Raw genomic sequence first — 26,442 nt, forward strand, 5'->3', positions numbered from 1 at the left:
GTCTGGAGAATGTCATTTTTGAGGAGACAGTCATTCTCGGAACATTGTCTTAGAGCATGCAGTTGCAGGGGGGACTATTATTTTAGACGCACAAGACAGTTCCTATCTGTTTGAGTTGCAGAGGACCGTCAAAGTAGATGAATAAAGGTAAATCCGAATTTATTTCTCAAACTGGAGTCTCCAAGACGAACTCGGGTGTTTTAAGAGAGTGTCGATCATACAAAGGCAACTTTAACGTGTTTACACGTGCTATCTTTATCGGTGCATTGCTTCAGATCAGCTAGCTAAGTAACGACGTTAGGGCAAGACTGCAATGACATGACATTGAATCTGTTACCCACATTACTAGCTATTAATAAACCCACAGTTAAAAGGTGGTCATCTCAGGGAAACTACTTTCAATTGCAAACAAATGTCATTTGAACTCGATATGTCACTTATGGAAGCCCATTCCCGCCACAATTTGTTTTGTCGATGCTATCCATTTCGAGATGTTGACGTACGATCTAAAAATGTATACTATTTCAACATTGAGACGCGTGAGTCAAAAGTTTGATATGCTATATAAAAATGTTAAATAATGATAAGAAATGGTTGACTATCGCAAAATGTTAAGCAACATCGTAATAGGATTGTTTTTGTTTTTTTGTAGCATTGTGTGCCAATGTCCATAAATCGTTATGTTGCAGAGGTCAGTATTGTCCCAGCACTTTTGATTTGGTTTAATTGAAATGTTGCCACATAAACATTGAAAAGATGGACAACAAATTAGCTTTGTTTAGACTGATTTGCCACAAGATCTGTCTACCTTTGCACAGTTCATCTGTGCTTCAGTCTGATCAGACGTTGATCAATGAGATTTCAACTTTTATTCACCCACTCAAGCCAACAGTTATTTTTTAATTTCGGTACTATCGAGTTTGAAAACTATACTCCTCTAATAATCAAATACATTTCGACATTGGCGTGGGGTTGAGACCACATTGTGATTGGATTTGGCCAAAACACACCATGAATTCAACAGGGATTATCGCCAATCCATGAAGTGTGAGAAGTATTAGCCGTTTTGTGACGTAGGCTTCTTTACATTAAGTAAGGATAAGAGCCTGCGCTAATAATAGGGAAACAAACGGTATCAACTAAGACATTTTTGATGTTGCACACTCTTGAAAAGCACTGATGTATAATACACTTTGCACCATGAGTACAATTGTATCTTCCAGACATAGGGTCTATACTACTGTTGGCTATTGTCATTCTGTGTAACGCAATTAGAGCTGTAATTTGGAACAGCATTGTGTAAACCTTTGTAAAAACGTGTTTCGCGAAAGTCAAGAACGGTTTTGAAATAAATGTATTGCACCACAAAATAGATGTATAAATAAAAGCTAAAAAAAAAGGCACTGTTGTAACAGGCTTTGATGCGTTTGACTTCTTAAGAACTATTTCATGCCCTTCCACTGCCCCCCTTGTGGTCAGGTGCATATTTCAGGCAGGTTGACATCCCCTGTAGTATTTCTGCCTCTGTAGCCTTTGATTCGCCAAGACTCACACTTGATGTAAAGTGGGAAAACAAATATTAGCTAGAGAAAGTATTCAAATGTCATGTAAAATGTCATGATTTGGCCTCCACTGTACATATATATATATAATATATAAAACATATAATGATGCTGCAAATGGTAGAGTCCTCAAAGGCACTCATCCCCTTGTTTCCTTTCATATTCATCGTTGACATGAGGCTTGTTTGTCAGGGTCCTGTATAGAACACAAACTATGTACCGTACAAGCAACACACCATGACCTAATTTAAAGAAGTGAAACAAATATGGTAATAGTTTATCAGTGCATTGCTCTCTTCACCTGGTCCGGGATGTCTTTCCCCCCCAGCTTTGAGATCTGAGATATCTCATTTAACAAAAAGACACTAATGCATTCCACATGTACTGGAATCTTCCATTTAGTACTGCATTGCAATATGTCATTCAATTCATACCAATGGAACATTTAATTTCTCACCATGTATTTTCAGAAATCATTCTCCATTAGCTGCTCTTCCATCTTTAGTAATAATTCTATCGTCTCATTCAGGTTGAAGTCGAATTCCTTAACCGGACTCGTCGACTGTCCGTTAAAAGGTCACTAATCTCAAAGGTCACAACAACAAAAATGTATTGTTAAAGTCGTTTATTTTATTTTTTTACTTCCAAATATTACAGCCTAATTTCAATATCATAAAAAATAGTTGTCATACTTGCTTCCGGCATAGGAAAAGGACCTGAGCCTTTGCAGCGCTTTGGTGAGGGGGATCTCATCTGAAGAGGCAGGAGACCTCTGTCTCCCACTTGACCTGTCCTCTGAGCATGAGGGCTCAAGATTCTCTGCAGTAAAATACATCATGGCAATTCTTGGTACAGATAAAATACCTTTCCCAATTGTTCAAGAATGAGAATAAGGGGTTTGCTTATGTTGTGAAGGGCCGTCCTCACCGTCATCATGGTGGCTTGTGCTGTGTTTTAGCCTTTTGCTTCTTGGTAGCAGTGGCACAAGTTTTCTGGTGCTTCGGGCATATTTTGGTGGGGGCTTGGGTAGACCTTTGCCTGAAAATAAACATAGAAGTATAAAATAACATCCAGCCTTTTCTACACACGTGTTATGCATTTAAGTTTTATTGATGTGGGAGAAGGCTTCTCAAAAGTCAGCCAAACACATACCAAACTTTAATCAAAAATTCTTCAACATGCCAAAGTTAACCTCCCGAGCCACTACCCCCCCCTAGCCTGGAAATACAGAGGGATTTCAGCTCAGTTTAAAAAAACAACAACAATTAATTACATTCGTATCAACGTTTTAGGGCTCTGTTCAATTAGTAAAGCTCAAGCGTTTCCGAGTTTACTGTGAATGCAGTCTCCGCTACAGCAGGAACATTGCTTTGACATTTAAATATTTTGGGGTGGTGGGAATGGGCTTCCATAGTCAAGGACTGTTCTTCCATAGGCTGTCACCTGGGCGTTTCAGGAAGTGGTATCTTCTCATTCGGGAACCATGGAGTTGTTGTGTGCCCGTCTCATGAGGAACCAACGCCGTTGCCTACCTGCCTACCTGTCTAGAAGCTTTCAAACCTCCCATTGCCGACAGAGACAATCAACAACCAGGAGGACATTACCTTCAACAGAACTCTACTCAACCAACACATGTCGGATTCTACGGCAGCCCGAAACCACAGACTCTGTTTGTCAACTTCAATTGAAGCCATCTTCATCTCAGAGACAACTTTTCTCATCTCAGAATGTAAGAACAGTACTTTTCCCAGTGGGGACACCTAGACCTGACCCTGCTGTCCACTGTCTCCCTGTTATATGGCTGTCTAAGCATGGACAGAACTTCTTCCATACCTCTGCTCCTCACCGCGCCCTGCCTGCGCCTCTCATATGGCTGGTACTCAAACCCCTGCAGAAGATAGTGGCTATTATACTGGGCAGGTAAGATACACGTCCGAGTGTCGTCTCAGTCCATCTACAGTGCATTCAAAGTATTCAGACCCCTTCACTTTTTCTACATTTTATTACATCACAGCCTTATTCTAAAATGGATGGATGTTTTTTCCCTCCTCATCAATCTACACATAACACCCCATAATGACGAATCCCAAAAAGGTTTTGACATTTTTGCAAATGTATAAAAATAAAAATGTATCACATTTACATAAGTATTCAGACCCTTTACTAAGTAAGTACTTTGTTGAAGCACCTTTGGCAGCGATTACAGCCTTGTGTCTTACGCTACAAGCTTGGCACACCTGTATTTGGGGAGTTTCTCCCGTTCTTCTCTGCAGATCCTCTCAAACTCTGCCAGGTTTTGATCGGTTTCAAGTCCGGGCTCTGGTTGTGCCACTCAAGGAAATTCAGAGACTTGTCCTGAAGCCACTCCTATGTTGTCTTGACTGTGTGCTTAGGGTTGTTGTCCTTTTGGAAGGTGAACCTTCGCCCCAGTCTGAGGTCCTGAGTGCTCTGGAGCAGGTCTCTCTGTGCTTTACTCCGTTAATCTGTCCCTCGATCCTGACTAGTCTACCAGTCCCTTCCGCTGAAAAATATCCTCACAGCATGATGCTTCCACCACCATCCTTCACCGTAAGGATGGTATTGGCCAGGTGATGAGCGGTGCCTGGCTTCCTCCAGATGTGATGCTTGGCATTCAGGCCAAAGAGTTACATATTGGTTTCATCAGACCATAGAATCTTGTTTCTCATGGTCTGAGAGTCCTTTAGGTGCCTTTCGGCAATCTCTAAGCAGGCTGTCATGTGCCTTTTGCTGAGTGGCTTCTGTCTGGCCATTCTACCATAAAGGCCTGATTGGTGGAGTGCTGCAGAGATGGGAGAACCTTCTAGAAGGACAACCATCTCCGTAGAGGAACTCTGGAGCTCTGTCAGAGTGACCATTGGGTTCTTGGTCAAGGCCCTTCTCCCACGATTGTTCAGTTTGGCAGGGGGGCCGGCTCAATGAAGATTCTTGCTGGTTCCAAACTTCTTCTATTTCAGATTGATGGAGGCACTGTGTTCTTGGAGACCTTCAATGCTGCAGACATTTTTTGGTACACTTTCCCAGATCTGTGCCTTGACGCAATCCTGTCTCGGAGCTCTTCAGGCAAGTCCTTCAACCTCACGGCTTTGTTTTTGCTCTGATAAGCACTGTCAACTGTGGGACATTATATTGACAGGTGTGTGCCTATCCAAATCATGTCCAATCAATTGAATTTACCACAGGTGGACTGCATTCAAGTTGTAGAAACATCTCAAGATGATTAATGGAAACAGGATGCACCTGAGCTCAATTTAAAGTCTCATAACAAAGGGTCTGAATACTTATGTAAATAAGGTATATCTGTTTTCTATTTTTAATAGGTTTGCAAAAATGTCTAAACCATTTTTTTCACTTTGTCATTATGGGGTATTGTGTGAAGATTGATGAGGGAAAAATGTAGTTGATGCATTTTAGAATCATGCTATAATGTAACAAAATGTGGAAAAGGTGAAGGGGTCTGAATACTTTCCGAATGCACAGTACATTGATACGGTTTATGATGGTAAGATAGACGTTGCTGCTACATGGTGTCTCTGTCTCTAGTAGTGTTACATGGTGTCTCTGTCTCTAGTAGTGTTACATGGTGTCTCTGTCTCTAGTAGTGATACATGGTGTTTTTGGTGTCTCTGTCTCTAGTAGTGCTACATGGTGTCTCTGTCTCTAGTAGTGCTACATGGTGTCTCTGTCTCTAGTAGTGCTTCATGGTGTCTCTGTCTCTAGTAGTGCTTCATGGTGTCTCTAGTAGTGCTACATGGTGTCTCCGTCTCTAGTAGTGCTACATGGTGTCTCTGTCTCTAGTAGTGCTTCATGGTGTCTCTGTCTCTAGTAGTGATACATGGTGGTTTTGGTGTCTGTCTCTAGTAGTGTTACATGGTGTCTCTGTCTCGTAGTGCAACATGGTGTGTATCTCTCTAGTAGTGTTACATTGTGTCTCTGTCTCTAGTAGTGATACATGGTGGTTTTGGTGTCTCTGTCTCTAGTAGTGCTACATGGTGTCTCTAGTAGTGCTACATGGTGTCTCCGTCTCTAGTAGTGCTACATGGTGTCCCTGTCTCTAGTGGTGCTACATTGTGTCTGTCTCTAGTAGTGCTGCATGGTGTCTCTGTCTCTAGTAGTGCTACAATGTGGTTTTGGTATCTCTGTCTCTAGTCGTGGTTTTGGTGTCTCTGTCTCTAGTGTTACATAGTGTCTCTGTTTCTAGTAGTGCTACATTGTGTCTCTCTCTCTAGTAGTGCTACATGGTGGTTTTGGTGTCTCTGTCTCTAGTGTTACATGGTGTCTCTGTCTCTAGTAGTGCTACATTGTGTCTCTCTCTCTAGTAGTGCTACATGGTGGTTTTGGTGTCTCTGTCTCTAGTGTTACATGGTGTCTCTGTCTCTAGTAGTGCTACATTGTGTCTCTCTCTCTAGTAGTGCTACAATGTGGTTTTGGTGTCTCTGTCTCTAGTCGTGGTTTTGGTGTCTCTGTCTCTAGTCGTGGTTTTGGTGTCTCTAGTCGTGGTTTTGGTGTCTCTGTCTCTAGTAGTGTTACATGGTGTCTCTGTCTCTAGTAGTGTTACATGGTGTCTCTGTCTCTAGTAGTGCAACATGGTGTCTCTAGTAGTGTTACATGGTGTCTCTGTCTCTAGTAGTGTTACATGGTGTCTCTGTCTCTAGTAGTGTTACATGGTGTCTCTGTCTCTAGTAGTGTTACATGGTGTCTCTGTCTCTAGTAGTGTTACATGGTGTCTCTGTCTCTAGTAGTGCTACATGGTGTCTCTAGTAGTGCTACATGGTGTCTCTAGTAGTGCTACATGGTGTCTCTAGTAGTGCTTGCTACATGGTGTCTCTAGTAGTGCTACATGGTGGTTTTGGTGTATCTGTCTCTAGTAATGCTACATGGTGGTTTTGGTGTCTCTGTCTCTAGTAGTGCTGCATGGTGTCTCTGTCTCTATTAGTGCTACATCAAATCAAATTTATTTATATAGCCCTTCGTACATCAGCTGATATCTCAAAGTGCTGTACAGAAACCCAGCCTAAAACCCCAAACAGCAAGCAATGCAGGTGTAGAAGCACGGTTTTGGTGTCTCTGTCTCTAGTCGTGCTACATGGTGGTTTTGGTGTCTCTGTCTCTAGTAGTGTTTCATGGTGTCTCTGTCTCTAGTAGTGATACATGGTGGTTTTGGTGTCTCTGTCTCTAGTAGTGCAACATGGTGTCTCTCTCTAGTAGTGTTACATGGTGTCTCTGTCTCTAGTAGTGCTACATTGTGTTTTTGGTGTCTCTGTCTCTAGTAGTGCTACATGGTGGTTTTGGTGTCTCTGTCTCTAGTAGTGCTACATTGTGTCTGTCTCTAGTAGTGCTACAATGTGGTTTTGGTGTCTCTGTCTCTAGTCGTGCTACATGGTGGTTTTGGTGTCTCTGTCTCTAGTGTTACATAGTGTCTCTGTCTCTAGTAGTGCTACATTGTGTCTCTGTCTCTTGTAGTGCAACATGGTGTCTCTCTCTAGTAGTGTTACATGGTGTCTCTCTAGTAGTGTTACATGGTGTCTCTGTCTCTAGTAGTGATACATGGTGTCTCTGTCTCTAGCAGTGATACATGGTGTCTCTGTCTCTAGTGTTACATAGTGTCTCTGTCTCTAGTAGTGCTACATTGTGTCTCTCTCTCTCTCTCTAGTAGTGCTACATGGTGGTTTTGGTGTCTCTGTCTCTAGTGTTACATGGTGTCTCTGTCTCTAGTAGTGCTACATTGTGTCTCTCTCTCTAGTAGTGCTACATGGTGTCTCTCTCTAGTAGTGCTACATGGTGGTTTTGGTGTCTCTGTCTCTAATCGTGCTACATGGTGGTTTTGGTGTCTCTGTCTCTAGTAGTGTTACATGGTGTCTCTGTCTCTAGTAGTGCAACATGATGTCTCTCTCTAGTAGTGTTACATGGTGTCTCTGTCTCTAGTAGTGATACATGGTGGTTTTGGTGTCTCTGTCTCTAGTAGTGTTACATGGTGTCTCTGTCTCTAGTAGTGCAACATGGTGTCTCTCTCTAGTAGTGTTACATGGTGTCTCTCTCTTGTAGTGCTACATGGTGTCTCTGTCTCTAGTAGTGTTACATGGTGTCTCTGTCCCTAGTAGTGCAACATGGTTTCTCTCTCTAGTAGAGTTACATGGTGTCTCTCTAGTAGTGTTACATGGTGTCTCTGTCTCTTGTAGTGCTACATGGTGTCTGTCTCTAGTAGTGTTACATGGTGTCTCTGTCTCTAGTAGTGCAACATGGTGTCTCTCTCTAGTAGAGTTACATGGTGTCTCTCTAGTAGTGTTACATGGTGTCTCTGTCTCTTGTAGTGCTACATGGTGTCTGTCTCTAGTAGTGTTACATGGTGTCTCTGTCTCTAGTCGTGCTACATTGTGTTTTTGGTGTCTCTGTCTCTAGTAGTGCTACATGTTGTTTTTGGTCTCCCCTCTCCTCTAGGAGTATCAGGAAGTGGTGGTTGGCCCTCCCACCCAATAAGCAGCAGCTTGTGCGTCAGAAGGTCTGGCGTCGCCGTTGGCAGCTGGTGGCCGGGGGTATGGTTGCTATGGTGATCATGGCAAGTTTCTTCCTGACTCATCTGGACGAATCGCCCATCACGGGACGCACACGCCTCCTAGTGTTCAGTAGAGAGAACTACATGGAGCTGGCTGCAGTGACAGGAGATGGGGTGAGACCGATAACTGTATATATCAATGGCCATCCATCACTTGACACCATTCATTCCTTTGTGAAGACTCAATAGCGCGTTGAAGACAAATGAAGTCTGTTAAGATAACGTCTCATGGAGACGTAACATGCACAGTTTGAGCTACTCCAGGAAGTGATGTTTCAGGCTAGCCCAGTACTGCCCTCTCATTGAGTAACTCAAGTTGAAGGCTGACCGGGTTACTGCAGGCAACCATTAGCAACAAATGATCCTTAACTTCTTCTGTGTGCGGTTCAAGGACATATATCTGGTGTATTAGAAGCAATTATTGATATCATAATTGTCTTGAAAAATGTATTCCATTTACTATAATGGGGGAATCCTGTTTTCTGCTAACAATGCCTGCAGTACCGTGGACAGAGAGTGGGTGAGGAGAGATGCTGTTAACCTTGTGGGCCATATTCAATCTAATAAGATGATCATTTTCAACCATTCAGATGAACCTGTTTTAGGAAATTATGATTTCATATATGATATATTATAAACCTGGTGGTTCGAGCCCTGAATGCTGATTGGCTGAAAGCCGTGGTGTATCAGACCGTATATACTGTTCTAATTACATTGGTAACCAGTTTACAATAGCAATACGGCTAAGGCCTGTATCCAGGCACTCCGCATTGCGTCGTGTAGAGGAACAGCCGTTGGCCATATACCACACCCCCCCGGGTCTTATTGCTTAATGATAATATACAGTGCCTTGTGAAAGTATTCGGCCCCCTTGAACTTTGCGACCTTTTGCCACATTTCAGGCTTCAAACATAAAGATATAAAACTGTATTTTTTTGTGAAGAATCAACAACAAGTGGGACACAATCACACCTGGATACGTTTATTTTTGAACCATTCCATTGTAGATTTTGCTTTATGTTTTGGATCATTGTCTTGTTGGAAGACAAATCTCCGTCCCAGTCTCAGGTCTTTTGCAGACTCCATCAGGTTTTCTTCCAGAATGGTCCTGTATTTGGCTCCATCCATCTTCCCATCAATTTTAACTATCTTCCCTGTCCCTGCTGAAGAAAAGCAGGCCCAAACCATGATGCTGCCACCACCATGTTTGACAGTGGGGATGGTGTGTTCAGCTGTGTTGCTTTTACGCCAAACATAACGTTTTGCATTGTTGCCAAAAGGTTTGAAGGTTTTGGTTTCATCTGACCAGAGCACCTTCTTCCACATGTTTGGTGTGTCTCCCAGGTGGCTTGTGGCAAACTTTAAACGACACTTTTTATGGATATCTTTAAGAAATGGCTTTCTTCTTGCCACTCTTCCATAAAGGCCAGATTTGTGCAATATACGACTGATTGTTGTCCTATGGACAGAGTCTCCCACCTCAGCTGTAGATCTCTGCAGTTCATCCAGAGTGATCATGGGCCTCTTGGCTGCATCTCTGATCAGTCTTCTCCTTGTATGAGCTGAAAGTTTAGAGGGACGGCCAGGTCTTGATAGATTTGCAGTGGTCTGATACTCCTTCCATTTCAATATTATCGCTTGCACAGTGCTCCTTGGGATGTTTAAAGCTTGGGAAATATTTTTGTATCCAAATCCGGCTTTAAACTTCTTCACAACAGTATCTCGGACCTGCCTGGTGTGTTCCTTGTTCTTCATGATGCTCTCTGCGCTTTTAACGGACCTCTGAGACTATCACAGTGCAGGTGCATTTATACGGAGACTTGATTACACACAGGTGGATTGTATTTATCATCATTAGTCATTTAGGTCAACATTGGATCATTCAGAGATCCTCACTGAACTTCTGGAGAGAGTTTGCTGCACTGAAAGTAAAGGGGCTGAATAATTTTGCACGCCCAATTTTTCAGTTTTTGATTTGTTAAAGTTTGAAATATCCAATAAATGTCGTTCCACTTCATGATTGTGTCCCACTTGTTGTTGATTCTTCACAAAAAAATACAGTTTTATATCTTTATGTTTGAAGCCTGAAATGTGGCAAAAGGTCGCAAAGTTCAAGGGGGCCGAATACTTTCGCAAGGCACTGTAATAGTAGTTCAGTCACTGACTCTTGTTTGTGTCCTCAGTGCATGGAGGATGTTGATTTAACTGTGTGTGTTCTACCCAGTACATGGAGGATGTTGATTTAACTGTGTGTGTGTGTGTGTTCTACCCAGTACACGGAGGATGTTGATTTAACTGTGTGTGTGTGTGTGTGTGTGTGTGTGTGTGTGTTCTACCCAGTACACGGAGGATGTTGATTTAACTGTGTGTGTGTTCTACCCAGTACATGGAGGATGTTGATTTAACTGTGTGTGTGTGTGTTCTACCCAGTACATGGAGGATGTTGATTTAACTGTGTGTGTGTTCTACCCAGTGCATGGAGGATGTTGATTTAACTGTGTGTGTGTGTTCTACCCAGTACATGGAGGATGTTGATTTAACTGTGTGTGTGTTCTACCCAGTGCATGGAGGATGTTGATTTAACTGTGTGTGTGTGTGTGTGTGTGTGTGTGTGTGTGTGTTCTACCCAGTACATGGAGGATGTTGATTTAACTGTGTGTGTGTTCTACCCAGTGCATGGAGGATGTTGATTTAACTGTGTGTGTGTGTGTGTTCTACCCAGTGCATGGAGGATGTTGATTTAACTGTGTGTGTGTTCTACCCAGTGCATGGAGGATGTTGATTTAACTGTGTGTGTGTGTGTTCTACCCAGTACATGGAGGATGTTGATTTAACTGTGTGTGTGTGTTCTACCCAGTACATGGAGGATGTTGATTTAACTGTGTGTGTGTGTGTGTGTGTGTGTGTGTGTGTGTTCTACCCAGTGCATGGAGGATGTTGATTTAACTGTGTGTGTGTTCTACCCAGTGCATGGAGGATGTTGATTTAACTGTGTGTGTGTGTGTTCTACCCAGTACATGGAGGATGTTGATTTAACTGTGTGTGTGTTTTCTACCCAGTACATGGAGGATGTTGATTTAACTGTGTGTGTGTGTTCTACCCAGTGCATGGAGGATGTTGATTTAACTGTGTGTGTGTTCTACCCAGTGCATGGAGGATGTTGATTTAACTGTGTGTGTTCTACCCAGTGCATGGAGGATGTTGATTTAACTGTGTGTGTGTTCTACCCAGTGCATGGAGGATGTTGATTTAACTGTGTGTGTTCTACCCAGTACATGGAGGATGTTGATTTAACTGTGTGTGTGTGTTCTACCCAGTGCATGGAGGATGTTGATTTAACTGTGTGTGTGTTCTACCCAGTGCATGGAGGATGTTGATTTAACTGTGTGTGTGTTCTACCCAGTGCATGGAGGATGTTGATTTAACTGTGTGTGTTCTACCCAGTGCATGGAGGATGTTGATTTAACTGTGTGTGTGTTCTACCCAGTGCATGGAGGATGTTGATTTAACTGTGTGTGTTCTACCCAGTGCATGGAGGATGTTGTTTTAACTGTGTGTGTGTGTGTTCTACCCAGTACATGGAGGATGTTGATTTAACTGTGTGTGTGTGTGTGTTCTACCCAGTACATGGAGGATGTTGATTTAACTGTGTGTGTGTGTGTTCTACCCAGTACATGGAGGATGTTGATTTAACTGTGTGTGTGTGTTCTACCCAGTACATGGAGGAATTTGCTGAGTTGATGGTTTCAGAGAAGGACCCTCGTCACCAGGTGGTGGAGAGAGTGGTGGAGCACCTGGCCCAGAGGAACAAAGACATCCCAGAGGTCTCCTCTGTTCCATGGAGAGTCCACTTGGTCGACAGCCCTACCATCAACGCTTTCGTACTGCCTGTGAGTCCCAGAGTGTGTGTGTGTGTGTGTGTGTGAGACTTGTTTGTTTTTATTCCCAGTCCAGTTCAAAACATGTAGACGAAACTGGCAAGCGCAGATCCAAACAGTAAGTTGACTGTTTGTATGATACCTGTCTCTCTCCTCTAGAATGGAAAGGTGTTTATGTTCACTGGGATGTTGGAGGCTGTTGCAGATGTTCACCAGCTCACCTTTATCCTGGGACATGAGATGGCCCACGCAGTGATGGGACACTCTGTGAGTATACAGCCTTTCTGTCTGTCTCTCTCTAGTGATGGGACACTGAGTATATAGCCAGGCCTTTCTGTCTGTCTCTCTCTAGTGGTGGGACACTGAGTATACAGCCTTTCTGTCTGTCTCTCTCTAGTGATGGGACACTGAGTATACAGCCTTTCTGTCTGTCTCTCTCTAGTGGTGGGACACTGAGTATACAGCCTTTCTGTCTGTCTCTCTCTAGTGATGGGACACTGAGTATACAGCCAGGCCTTTCTGTCTGTCTCTCTCTAGTGGTGGGACACTGAGTATACAGCCTTTCTGTCTCTCTCTCTAGTGGTGGGACACTGAGTATACAGCCTTTCTGTCTGTCTCTCTCTAGTGGTGGGACACTCTGTGAGTATACAGCCAGGCCTTTCTGTCTGTCTCTCTCTAGTGATGGGACACTGAGTATACAGCCAGGCCTTTCTGTCTGTCTCTCTCTAGTGGTGGGACACTGAGTATACAGCCTTTCTGTCTGTCTCTCTCTAGTGGTGGGACACTGAGTATACAGCCAGGCCTTTCTGTCTGTCTCTCTCTAGTGGTGGGACACTGAGTATACAGCCAGGCCTTTCTGTCTGTCTCTCTCTAGTGGTGGGACATTGAGTATACAGCCAGGCCATTCTGTCTGTCTCTAGTGGTGGGACACTGAGTATACAGCCTTTCTGTCTGTCTCTCTCTAGTGGTGGGACACTGAGTATACAGCCAGGCCATTCTGTCTGTCTCTAGTGGTGGGACACTGAGTATACAGCCAGGCCATTTTGTCTGTCTCTCTCTAGTGATGGGACACTGAGTATACAGCCTTTCTGTCTGTCTCTCTCTAGTGATGGGACACTGTGAGTATACAGCCTTTCTGTCTGTCTCTCTAGTGATGGGACACTGTGAGTATACAGCCAGGCCTTTCTGTCTGTCTCTAGTATACGTATGTGAGGATTTTGAATAGGACTGAATAGTGTGTCCTCACAAGGTTAGTTATACAAGACTGTGTGTGTTTGCTCGTTGCTTGCCTGGGGGCTACACAGAGTCGTGTCCTGTTCCGTGCCGAGTGACTCATCAGCTTCAGTCATGCTACAGTACTACTGGTCTCCTCCTCTCTCTCATCCACGTCACCTCACCTGACCTACAGCTCAGATCTGTCGCAGGTCTGCAGAGAGGATGTCATTAATTGCAGTGGGGTTGTATCATCAGTCACTAGTTCTAAGACGCTCACAGACAGAATGTCCTTTAGATGTCTGAGACGCTAATGTTGTTTCTGGACTGAGGGTACAGCTGTTTTAAGTAGAGAGTCTCATCCCTTTTCAATGAACTCAGAACAGCTGACTGTTCTAATCGGATATGGCTCTTGCTCTGAGAGAAATGTTTGGCGTAGTTTCTGATCCTTTCCTCTGAGACCTGTATTTACCCTCCAATACAGGACAGTTTAATTAGATGATGAAAATGAATATGGATTCATCAGTTCCAGCCTCGCCCTGGGTGTCTGCTGTTAGATTCACCATTTCCTAATGTAATCTCCATATTAGGTCTGAATTTAAAGTTCAGATGAAATAGGTGGGAACAATCAATACACTTACAGAGAATTATTTATTTATTGCTTTTCTACTTTCTCTCTCCCCCCCTACTTTTTTCTCTCTTTTCTCTCCTTCCCTCCCTTCCTCCCTCCAGGCAGAGCAGGCCAGTATGTCTCATGTGGTGGACTTCCTGTCTCTGATCCTGCTAACAGCCATCTGGGCCGTGTGTCCTCGAGACAGCCTGGCTGTACTGGGACAGTGGATACAGACTAAGCTCATACAGGTAACGGACACATATCAGGACTTTTCATGTGGTGAAAGATATGTTTAACTAATCTCTGTGTCTCTCTCTCTCCCTGTATATGTGTGTCTCTCTCTCTCTCTGTCTCTTTCTCTCTGTGTATCTCTCTCTGTCTTTCTCTCTGTCTCTCTCTCTCTCTCTCTGTCTCTCTATGTGTGTCTCTCTCTGTGTCTCTCTGTCTTCATCTCTGTCTCTCTCTCTCTGTGTCTTTCTCTCTCTGTCTTTGTCTCTGTCTTTCTCTCTGTCTCTCTCTCTCTCTCTGTGTCTCTGTCTGTCTTTATATCAATTAAATTCAATTCAAGGGCAAGTGAGGTAGATAATACAGTGCCTTGCGAAAGTATTCGGCCCCCTTGAACTTTGCGACCTTTTGCCACATTTCAGGCTTCAAACATAAAGATATAAAACTGTATTTTTTTGTGAAGAATCAACAACAAGTGGGACACAATCATGAAGTGGAACAACATTTATTGGATATTCAAAACTTTTTTAACAAATCAAAAACTGAAAAATTGGGCGTGCAAAATTATTCAGCCCCTTTACTTTCAGTGCAGCAAACTCTCTCCAGAAGTTCAGTGAGGATCTCTGAATAATCCAATGTTGACCTAAATGACTAATGATGATAAATACAATCCACCTGTGTGTAATCAAGTCTCCGTATAAATGCACCTGCACTGTGATAGTCTCAGAGGTCCGTTAAAAGCGCAGAGAGCATCATGAAGAACAAGGAACACACCAGGCAGGTCCGAGATACTGTTGTGAAGAAGTTTAAAGCCGGATTTGGATACAAAAAGATTTCCCAAGCTTTAAACATCCCAAGGAGCACTGTGCAAGCGATAATATTGAAATGGAAGGAGTATCAGACCACTGCAAATCTATCAAGACCTGGCCGTCCCTCTAAACTTTCAGCTCATACAAGGAGAAGACTGATCAGAGATGCAGCCAAGAGGCCCATGATCACTCTGGATGAACTACAGAGATCTACAGCTGAGGTGGGAGACTCTGTCCATAGGACAACAATCAGTCGTATATTGCACAAATCTGGCCTTTATGGAAGAGTGGCAAGAAGAAAGCCATTTCTTAAAGATATCCATAAAAAGTGTCGTTTAAAGTTTGCCACAAGCCACCTGGGAGACACACCAAACATGTGGAAGAAGGTGCTCTGGTCAGATGAAACCAAAATTGAACTTTTTGGCAACAATGCAAAACGTTATGTTTGACGTAATAGCAACACAGCTCATCACCTTGAACACACCATCCCCACTGTCAAACATGGTGGTGGCAGCATCATGGTTTGGGCCTGCTTTTCTTCAGCAGGGACAGGGAAGATGGTTAAAATTGATGGGAAGATGGATGGAGCCAAATACAGGACCATTCTGGAAGAAAACCTGATGGAGTCTGCAAAAGACCTGAGACTGGGACGGAGATTTGTCTTCCAACAAGACAATGATCCAAAACATAAAGCAAAATCTACAATGGAATGGTTCAAAAATAAACATATCCAGGTGTTAGAATGGCCAAGTCAAAGTCCAGACCTGAATCCAATCGAGAATCTGTGGAAAGAACTGAAAACTGCTGTTCACAAATGCTCTCCATCCAACCTCACTGAGCTCGAGCTGTTTTGCAAGGAGGAATGGGGAAAAAATGTCAGTCTCTCGATGTGCAAAACTGATAGACATACCCCAAGCGACTTACAGCTGTAATCGCAGCAAAAGGTGGCGCTACAAAGTATTAACTTAAGGGGGCTGAATAATTTTGCACGCCCAATTTTTCAGTTTTTGATTTGTTAAAAATGTTTGAAATATCCAATAAATGTCGTTCCACTTCATGATTGTGTCCCACTTGTTGTTGATTCTTCACAAAAAAATACAGTTTTATATCTTTATGTTTGAAGCCTGAAATGTGGCAAAAGGTTGCAAAGTTCAAGGGGGCCGAATACTTTCGCAAGGCACTGTATAAAGTGAATATATAAAGTGAAATAAACAATAAAAATTAACAGTGAACATTACACATACAGAAGTTTCAAAACAATGAAGACATTACAAATGTCACATACATACATATATATATATATATATATATATATATATATATATACAGTGTTTTAACAATATACAAATGGTAAAGGACACAAGATAAAATAAATAAGCAGAAATATGGGTTGTATTTACAATGGTGTGTGTTCTTCACTGGTTGCCCTTTTCTCGTGGCAACAGATCACAGCAGCAAGATTTGTGACGGCACACTGGAATTTCACCCAGTAGATATGGGAGTTTTTCAAAATTGGATTTGTTTTTTGAATTCTTTGTGGATCTGTGTAATCTGAGGGAAATATGTCTCTCTAATATGGTCATACATTGGGCAGGAGGTTAGGAAGTGCAGCTCAGTTTCCACCTCATTTTGTGGGTAATGAGCACATAGCCTGTCTTCTCTTGAGAGCCATGTCTGCCTACGGCGGCCTTTCTCAATAGCAAGGCTATGCTCACTGAGTCTGTACATAGTCAAAGCTTTCCTTAATTTTGGGTCAGTCACAGTGGTCAGGTATTCTGCCGCTGTGTACTCTCTGTGTAGGGCCAAATAGCATTCTAGTTTGCTGTTTTTTTGTTAATTCTTTCCAATGTGTCAAGTAATTATCTTTTTGTTTACTCATGATTTGGTTGGGTCTAATTGTGCTGCTGTCCTGGGGCTCTGTAGGGTGTGTTTGTGAACAGAGCCCCAGGACCAGCTTGCTTAGGGGACTCTTCTCCAGGTTCATCTCTCTGTAGGTGATGGCTTTGTTGTGGAAGGTTTGGGAATCGCTTCCTTTTAGGTGGTTATAGAATTTAACAACTCTTTTCTGGATTTTGATAATTAGTCGGTATCGGCCTAATTCTGCTCTGCATGCATTATTTGGTGTTCTACGTTGTACACACAGGATATTTTTGCAGAATTCTGCATGCAGAGTCTCAATTTGGTGTTTGTCCCATTTTGTGATGTCTTGGTTGGTGAGCGGACCCCAGACCTCACAGCCATAAAGGGCAATGGGCTCTATGACTGATTCAAGTATTTTTAGCCAGATCCTAATTGGTATGTTGAAATTTATGTTCCTTTTGATGGCATAGAATGCCCTTCTTGCCTTGTCTCTCAGATCGTTCACAGATTTGTGGAAGTTACCTGTGGCGCTGATGTTTAGGCCGAGGTATGTATAGTTTTTTGTGTGTTCAAGGGCAACAGTGTCTAGATGGAATTTGTATTTGTGGTCCTGGTGACTGGACCTTTTTTGGAACACCATTATTTTGGTCTTACTGAGATTTACTGTCAGGGCCCAGGTCTGACAGAATCTGTGCATAAGATCTAGGTGCTGCTGTAGGCCCTCCTTGGTTGGTGACAGAAGCACCAGATCATCAGCAAACAGCAGACATTTGACTTCGGATTCTAGTAGGGTGAGGCCGGGTGCTGCAGACTTTTCTAGTGCCCGCGCCAATTCGTTGATATATATGTTGAAGAGGGTGGGGCTTAAGCTGCATCCCTGTCTCACCCCACAACCCTGTGTGAAGAAATGTGTTTTTTTGCCAATTTTAACCGCACACTTGTTGTTTGTGTACATATCTCTCTCTCCTCTCTCTCAGTTCTTGTTTGATCGTCCTTATAGCAGGAAGTTGGAGGCAGAAGCTGATCAGGTTGGACTCCAGCTGGCTGCCAAGGTACAGGATAGGACAGTAGCTCTGTCTCACTCTTGCCTCCTGACCCTTCTGTATATGCTGACTAAACTTACAGCTGCTTACCGTGCACTAGATGGCGATGTTGTCAAATATAGAATTTCTCCCACTCTTCTAACCGTCAACCTGTTCTGGATGCTGTAGTAATGTATCGTTTCCGTGACAACCATACAGGCGCCCAGGGTGTGTGTAACCCAGTCTGTCTCTCCCTCCAGGCATGTGCTGATGTGCGGGCAGGGCCAGTGTTCTGGCAGCAGATGGAAATCAGTGACCAGCTGAGAGGAGAACCTACAGTACCAGAGTGGCTCTCCACACACCCCTCTCACAGGAACAGAGTTACACAGCTGGACCGGCTGATCCCACAGGTAGCAAGCATGCAGGGGAGAGAGGGAGAGAGACTCGTCCACATACACCAGTATACACTGTCGCCAAGGGTCTATATTCAGAGGGATTGGGTTAAATGCGGAAGACACATTTCAGTTGAATGTGTTCGTTCCAACAACTGACTAGGTATCCCTCTTTCCCTTCCTATATGATGTCAATCTTGTCATCAAGTCATTCCTGCAGTCTGATCAGACATGATGGCTGTGTGTTGGTGGTATGCACATGACCGATGAGTCTGCTATACCTGGTCTCACACCGCAGGCCGTTAGAACAGTCCACGTGACTTCCTGGTGTTGCTAATGTACAGAAGCACATCACATGGCCTGAAGACTGTGGTCTAGGAGGAGAACTCCATCAGAGCTGTAGGATTGAGCTGGGAGTCTAGTCTAACGTGACACCTACAGATGTCGGAGCCTAATTTGACCCCATTCGTCGCAGGAGGAAAATAATCCAGCAGCAATGGGATTTTAATATCTGAATAAATATTTAGACTCACCGCCAGGGGGCAGCTGAAGGCGTTTGTTTTGTATATAACGCACACACTACCTTATACCTTGTGTAGGCTACATGCAGGCAACAGCATGTCTCGTGTGACTTCTTATGTAGAGGTAGATGCAGGCTACAGCATGTCTCGTGTGACTTCTTATGTAGGCTACATGCAGGCTACAGCATGTCTCGTGTGACTTCTTATGTAGAGGTAGATGCAGGCTACAGCATGTCTCGTGTGACTTCTTATGTAGAGGTAGATGCAGGCTACAGCATGTCTCGTGTGACTTCTTATGTAGAGGTAGATGCAGGCTACAGCATGTCTCGTGTGACTTATGTAGGCTACATGCAGGCTACAGCATGTCTCGTGTGACTTCTTATGTAGGCTACATGCAGGCTACAGCATGTCTCGTGTGACTTCTTATGTAGAGGTAGATGCAGGCTACAGCATGTCTCGTGTGACTTCTTATGTAGAGGTAGATGCAGGCTACAGCATGTCTCGTGTGACTTCTTATTGTAGAGGTAGATCCTGCCCACTGCCCTTTAACTCATGCATGAAGGTCTATTTTTTACGCATTCATTCCACGTTTTTTACCGTGTTAATTCTGCGCTGTTACAGGGTTAAGACAGAAACAACTCAAAAGGTTAACAGTTTAGGCATTAATTGCGAGTGGTTAAGGTTAGGACTATGGTTTAGGGAAGGCTTAAAACAAGATAATTAAAACGACGAGCCTATGTATCATTAGTATTCTTAGTGCCTACGAGAGCGTTGTGAAAGGCCATAGCACAGTGGTCTAAGCAGCGCGCTCTAGCTCCGAGCCTCATGAGTTGGCGCCCAGTGCTGGGAGATATAGTGACCAGTCTGAACCTGCATTAGTCCCACATGTTAATTGCTTTTATTTCAATGTTTTCAAGCTGACGTTGGAGGCGGCTTATGGTAGAGATATTAACATTAAATGATCAGGCAACAGCTCTGGTGGACATTCCTGTAGTCAGCATGCCAATTGCACGCTCCCTCAAAACTTGAGACATTTGTGCCATAGTGTTGTGTGACAATACAGAACATTTTAGAGTGACCTTTTATTGTCCCCAGCACAAGGTGCGCCTGTGTAATGATCATGCTGTTTAATCAGCTTCTTGATATACCACACCTGTCAGGTGGAGGGATTATCTGGGCAAAAGGAGAAATGCTCACTAACAGTGATGTAAACATATTTGTACACAAAATATGAGAAAAATACGCTCTTTTTTTGCATATGGAACATTTCTCGGATCTTATATTTCAGCTCATGAAACATGGGACCAACATTTTACATGTTATGTTTATATTTTTTTCAGTATATATTTACAAACGATACATCATCTATAAAACATGGACGAGCATCCACACTGGAGGAAAGTTTATTGTTCTACAGTAGGCCCAAATCAGCTCACCAACTCAGCCAGGGAAACACAGTGTGACAATGGATAGGCTAACGGGTAGCCCACAGAATGTAGCCTATTGGATTATTGCAACCATCGATGGCACTAGATTATCGCCAGCTGATGTCTCATTAAACCATCAATACGTGCTAAATTCACCTGCACAGCTGAACTCAATTGCAACCATTATTGGTCTCCTCATTACCGCTCCCTAAAAGATGACGTTGGTGTAACCTCCTTAGTCCTGCTTGCAACCGTTTTAAGATATGTTTGGTCTCTGGTTGGAACAACTTTTTGAACAGACTACGGGCGATTTATCTATTTGACAAGCATCGGAAATAAAGTATTTCATCATTTAATCTACTGTGGCAATTTACCTGACACTTTGTATGAATGGAAACTCATGTTGGTGAATCTTACTGTTATTATTTTATTTGTTTCCTATTTATGTTATACAAAAGTGTCTGGTATGGTCATTTCTTATCAAGATTGGGGGGTAAATTATCCCTGGTCTCCCCATATTTGAAATGTGTAAGCAAATCAAGTAAATCGGGGGAATTTAGTTATTTGTGCCTGAAGGGCGTGGGACGGAATCGAACCCACGTCGACATATTCGGCCTTCATGTGTGTGGCCCTAAGAGTGGCGTAAAGCTCACCGTCATTGGACTGGAGCAGTGGAAACGCGTTCTCTGGAGTGATGAATCACGCTTCACCATCTGGCAGTCCGACGGACAAATCTGGATTTGGCGGATGCCAGGAGAACACTACCTGCTCAAATGCGTAGCGCCAACTATGAAGTTTGGTGGGGGAGGAATAATGGTCTCGGGCTGTTTTTCATGGTTAGGCCCCTTAGGTCAAGTGAAAGAAAATCTCAACGCTACAGCATACAACGGCATTCTAGACGATTCTGTGCTTCCAACTTTGTGGCAACGATTTGGGGAAGGCCCTTTCCTGTTTCAGCATGACAATGCCCCTGTGCACAAAGCGACGTCCGTACAGAAATGGTTTGTCGAGATTGGTGTGGAAGAACATGACTGGCCTGCACAGAGCCCTGACCTCAACCCAATTGAACACCTTTGGGATGAATTTGACCGCCGACTGCGAGCCAGGCCTCATCTCCCTACATCAGTGCCCGACCTCACTAATGTTCTTGTGGCTGAATAGAAACAAGTCCCCCCAGCAATGTTCCAACATCTAGTGGAAAGCTTTCCCAGAAGAGTGGAGGCTGTTATAGCGGCAAAGGGGGGACCAACTCCATATTAATGCGAATGATTTTGGAATGAGATGTTCGACGAGCAGGTGTCCACATACTTTGTCATGTAGGGTACGTACATACAAACACAAGAGACACACACACAGTATGCACACCACACACCCATATATCCTCACAGGCACAGTAGCACACAAACTCTCGTCTGATGGACAATTAGTGTTTTCTCCATCTGTTCCTCTCCTGCTAAAACAGACACACTCAAGGGTAAATACACTCCTGTGTGTCACACAGGGTTACATGCACACACACACAGACAGTTGGCATGCTACTGAGCCCTCCTGTTGAATCCCAGACTGGGACATTGACCTGTAGAAGTAGTGATCTGGATCCGTACAGTTTAGGGATGGATTTACTCACATCCACCGTGTGTGTAGGAGAGAAAAGACACCTGATTAATGGACGGCCGAAATGTACTTTCAAAGAATCTTGTGGCCGTACTATCGTCTCTGACCACACAACATCTGCTGTCACTTTCAGTTAGTTTCCTGACGATTGTTCATTTTCAGTGGGGGGGTGACTTGTATAATTTTTTAAGATGGTCATATTATTATGTATCGTTTAGCTAACCCCTTCTTTGGGTCGGCACAAAACTACATTCATACTTCCATGTGTTTTTTAAACTGGTACCGGTTACCTTCAGATTAGTCCCGTGAAACTTGCGAGGGTCGTAAGAGCAAAACGGAGAACACAGTGGGGTCACAGTAGTTTGTAGCCCAAACGGTTCGACGGTACCAACTTCAGAAGAGTCCCCTGACGCTTGTGGGGGTCGTAGAGACCACCATTGTGTTCGCGAGAGTCTCCCCATTCCGTAGAGTGAAGACCGATTTTTGGGATATCTCATGGTCTGACAAATACCGCTCCAACTCTGCCACCTTTCACCCCAGATACGGAAGTGCGACATCGGCGGATGCGGTGGCTTGAGACTCGTCCAATGCAAAAACACAGAAATCTCTAGATTAAACAGACAAAATTAAAGATATTGCGTTACTTTGATTGACGCACCGGTGCGTCAATTGACTCCAGAGGGATAACACGCCACTGCCATACGCTGCTTTCATACGTTTGTCTTTCTGGTGTGTTTCCACTATAACCTTTCTCTCTCCCTCTCCCCAGTACCTGGAGTTGAGGGAGAGCTGTTCCTGTCCTGCCCTCCCTGCTACAGACCCCAGAGCTGTCTTCGCTCAGAGTGTCAAAGTGCTGCTGGATGCTACTAGGGACCTGGAGGGAGAGGCGGGGAAGAGACTGAAACCACAAGCTCTGTCCCAGACCCCAACGTCAGACCACAGAAGGGCTCCACACACAGGGGGACTGGCTACTGCCCTGCTAGCCTCCTCAGCCACAGGCTCACCTCCAGCCCTGACCCTAGACACTGCTACCCACCTCTAACCCCCGGGCCACTACCCCCGCCCCCTGTCTTCCCAGCCCCAACCCCAGGCCTAGTTCCAGTCAGTGATTGTAGCTCCTTGATTGCTAATTGACTGTTGTTTGTAAGGTCTTGTAAAATTGCAGTTGTCACCTGCTTCTGTGGAATTGCTGCAAAAAGGTTTCGAGTAGCGGTTCTGTTTACTGCGTGTAAGAGGGTACAGGGAGATGCTTTGAATGTGTAGTGTGAATACATAGAGATAGTATCCTGTTTTCATTGGAAGATTTCAAGTGGGGACATGCTGCACTCAATGGCCTAATGAGCATATAGAGTGAGGTCCAAAATGATTGACTCCCCTGATAAAGATGAGCAGTAATGACTGTATGAAATAAATAAATTCAAAATTAAAATCAAAATGATTGACATCCCGGCCCTAAAGATTGACACCTCTAAAGTAAAGTAATCAAACGTGTGTATTTTGTCCCATATTCCTGTCACGCAATGACTACATCAAGCTTGTGACTCTACAAACTTGTTGGATGCATTTGCAGTTTGTTTTTGGTTGGGTTTAAGAAGATTTAGAATATATTTCTCGACACTTCTACATTGATGTACATTCTACCATGATTACGGATAATCCTGAATGAATTGTGAAAAATGATGAGTGAGAAAGTTAGAGGGTCAAAGATCATACCCCCCAACACATGCTAACCTCTCACCATTAACAATAACAGAAGAGATTTAACAAATGATTGTTCAAACTATGGCTACTTGTCTTAGTGCATATGCAGATCTATACACACCTCACCGAAACTGACAACCAATAATTTAACAGGATTTCCGAAATCACGTTTGTAGGGAATATAAAAGTCAGAACATCTCAACTTTACAGTATATAAAAGAGTAAAAGACTAGATTGAGTTCCTCTCTTTCCAAAGACCACAACCTGGAAGTCAGTGATAAGTTGTTTGTCCCATCTCAGTGGTGTTGGTATAATACATGCTCATGTGATTACAAAGAATTGCCATATAATGTGTTTCTACATGGATTGTTGTACAGCCAAATTCCTCAACAGTAAGATAACACTTAACGCGTGAAATTAACCTCCTTGATTGATCAAAACTGGGAACATATAAATAACATTCTAACAACATTGAGGAAATGTTGAGGAAACCATGTAAGAATGTCCTTCAGAAAGTACTCATACCTCTGGACTTATTCACATTTTGGTTTTCTGGGTAGACCGTGTGTAGGCACTGTGTCCTGTATGTCACCTACTTTATCTACACTGTCGTGTCCATCCATCACCACCTGTTGCAATGTGTTTTTGTGGTAATGTGGCCATCAAGTTCATTTAAATGAGTTTTATGTCTCGCCCTGAAGGAATGGTATTGTGTTGTATTTTAGTGTCAAAGATCTTTGTGAAATCATAGAAATGTGTAGTTTTGTACAAATCATGTATTGAACTAGCCAAAGAACATATTTTATATACTAGAATGTACATCTTAGAACCTGACAACCTGAAAATGAATGGGTTTTGAGGTAGAACTGGTCTAGTTTGGTTTGTCGTTGTAATGTAAGTGTGAATGACTGGGTTCTAACCTTGGTTGACCGTGTTAGCACACTGAGCTAAAGCCTAGGCATTTGCTCAGGGGGAATTCACGAGTCTACAGTGTCCTTTCCTCTCTGATCGAAGGGAATTGTATTGAGTCAGTGCTAGAGCAGGAATCTGTAAGTCTCACACACACACACACACACATACAGGAGAGTGTAGTCCCCAGGGGACAGAGTCAGAATAAATTCAATGTCCTGTCAGAGAAGCATAAGATCAAGCTGCTTCCTAACACACAACCCAGTAATATATACACACAACCCAGTAATATACACACACAACCCAGTAATATATACACACAACCCAGTAATATACACACACAACCCAGTAATATACACACACAACCCAGTAATATACACACACAACCCAGTAATATACACACACAGCCCAGTAATATACACACACAACCCAGTAATATACACACACAGCCCAGTAATATACACACACAACCCAGTAATATACACACACAGCCCAGTAATATACACACACAACCCAGTAATATACACACACAACCCAGTAATACACACACAACCCAGTAATATATACACACGACCCAGTAATATACACACACGACCCAGTAATATACACACACGACCCAGTAATATACACATGACCCAGTAATATACACACACACAACCCAGTAATATACACACACAACCCAGTAATATATACACACGACCCAGTAATATACACACACAACCCAGTAATATACACACATAGAGGTGTCGTGAACATAGGGGGCACGTGCTCCTTCAGATTTGTCCTATAAAATTTAACTAATATTTTTTCTCTGTAATACTACTAGCCACCTAGCAATTTTATGAAGTTGGCTTTAGCCCAGATAGGTTCCCAACCTCATAACTAGATACCAAGAAGCCATTTCAGGCTATCAAGCAAGTTGGCTTGTCTAAGTATCTTAGCTGACTTGCCCGCTGGCAAGGTTGGCAGACTTCTGTAAAGCAAGCAATTACACTAAATGTACTGAATAAGACTCACATTCCTTTCAATCTTTTACCCAGATTTTAGCAGAGAAGCATTTCTATTTTATTGTTTATTTTTACCACCAGTTAGGAGGAAACTGCTCAAGAAGTATGCTTAGAAATGCAGAAAACTAGGGCCTCCCGGGTGGCGCAGTGGTCTAAGAGATTCTGGGTTCGAGCCCAGGCTCTGTCGCAGCCGGCCGCACAATTGGCCCAGCGTCGTCCGGGTTAGGGAGGGTTTGGCCGGCAGGGATATCCTTGTCTCATCGCGCACTAGCGACTCCTGTGGCGGCCCGTGCGCAGTGCACGCTGACCAGGTCGCCAGGTGTACAGGGTTTCCTCCGGTGCGGCTGGCTTCCGGGTTGGATGTGCGTTGTGTCAAGAAGCAGTGCGGCTTTGTTGGGTTGTGTTTCGGAGGACGCATGATTCTCGACCTTCGCCTCTCCCGAGTCCGTGCGGGAGTTGCAGTGATGAGACAATTGGATACCACGAAATTGGGGAGAAAAAAGGGGTAAAACAAATGCAGAAAAATATACTTCTTTTGGACAGAATTAAGCATAATGATTATGGCTCTAGAAAAAGTTTTCAGGTGTTTGAAAAATAACGGACCACTATGGACCAGCCATCCCCACGTACTTTGTGCCCCCCAGATGTTTGGGGTGAATGACACCTCTGTACACACGCAACCCATTAATTACTGACAGAGAGAGGTGGAAGAATTAAAACCAAAAGAGGAGGTAGACGAAGCGAGGGATGCAGACGCATATAGGAGGTGTGTGTAGGCCTCTATTAGGTTTTATAAGGTTCTTGATATCAGATTCAAAGGAACAGTCCAATCAGACTTGTCTCAGTGTATCAGGGTCCGTATAGACATGGAGTAAAGCAGAGTACTGAGAGTGAAGCAGCTCTACACCTGTTCAGTAAACCAACACAGACACACCTGGACCAGGCAGCACTGCTGCACGGAGGAAAATTGAACATGAGTGCCGGCAAAGTAGACAATGGACACACATGCCAGAGGTAATTGTAACTGACACATATTCATGCATGCAAACATAGACACACATGTGAAGTAATTTTAAGTTACATGGGGAGTGTGAGGGAAATGTTATGTTTGTGTCAAAT

At 43.5% G+C, this 26,442-nt stretch overlaps 1 protein-coding gene across 3 annotated transcripts; it reads left to right on the forward strand.

The window, feature by feature from the left end:
* The first annotated feature begins 56 nt into the window (after positions 1 to 56).
* On the forward strand, positions 57 to 24,270 carry oma1 (OMA1 zinc metallopeptidase). Of its 3 annotated transcripts, none has more exons than XM_036969107.2 (9): positions 57 to 147; positions 2,998 to 3,482; positions 8,019 to 8,247; positions 11,850 to 12,023; positions 12,171 to 12,278; positions 13,956 to 14,084; positions 17,708 to 17,782; positions 18,013 to 18,162; positions 22,476 to 24,270. In XM_036969107.2, exons 2-9 carry the CDS (start codon positions 3,046 to 3,048, stop codon positions 22,746 to 22,748), a joined length of 1,575 nt encoding a protein of 524 aa, XP_036825002.1. In that variant the 5' UTR covers positions 57 to 147; positions 2,998 to 3,045; the 3' UTR covers positions 22,749 to 24,270. The 3 variants fall into 3 exon arrangements, with proteins under 3 accessions (XP_036825002.1, XP_036825004.1, XP_090087826.1); XM_036969109.2 differs by having other exon boundaries at positions 3,019 to 3,482; XM_090231700.1 differs by lacking the exon at positions 2,998 to 3,482.
* Positions 24,271 to 26,442: the final 2,172 nt, after the last annotated feature.

The sequence above is a fragment of the Oncorhynchus mykiss genome, chromosome 4 (assembly GCF_057628025.1).
Source record: "Oncorhynchus mykiss isolate SJ-2025 chromosome 4, ASM5762802v1, whole genome shotgun sequence".
In the NCBI taxonomy this organism is placed as follows: Eukaryota; Metazoa; Chordata; class Actinopteri; order Salmoniformes; family Salmonidae; genus Oncorhynchus; species Oncorhynchus mykiss.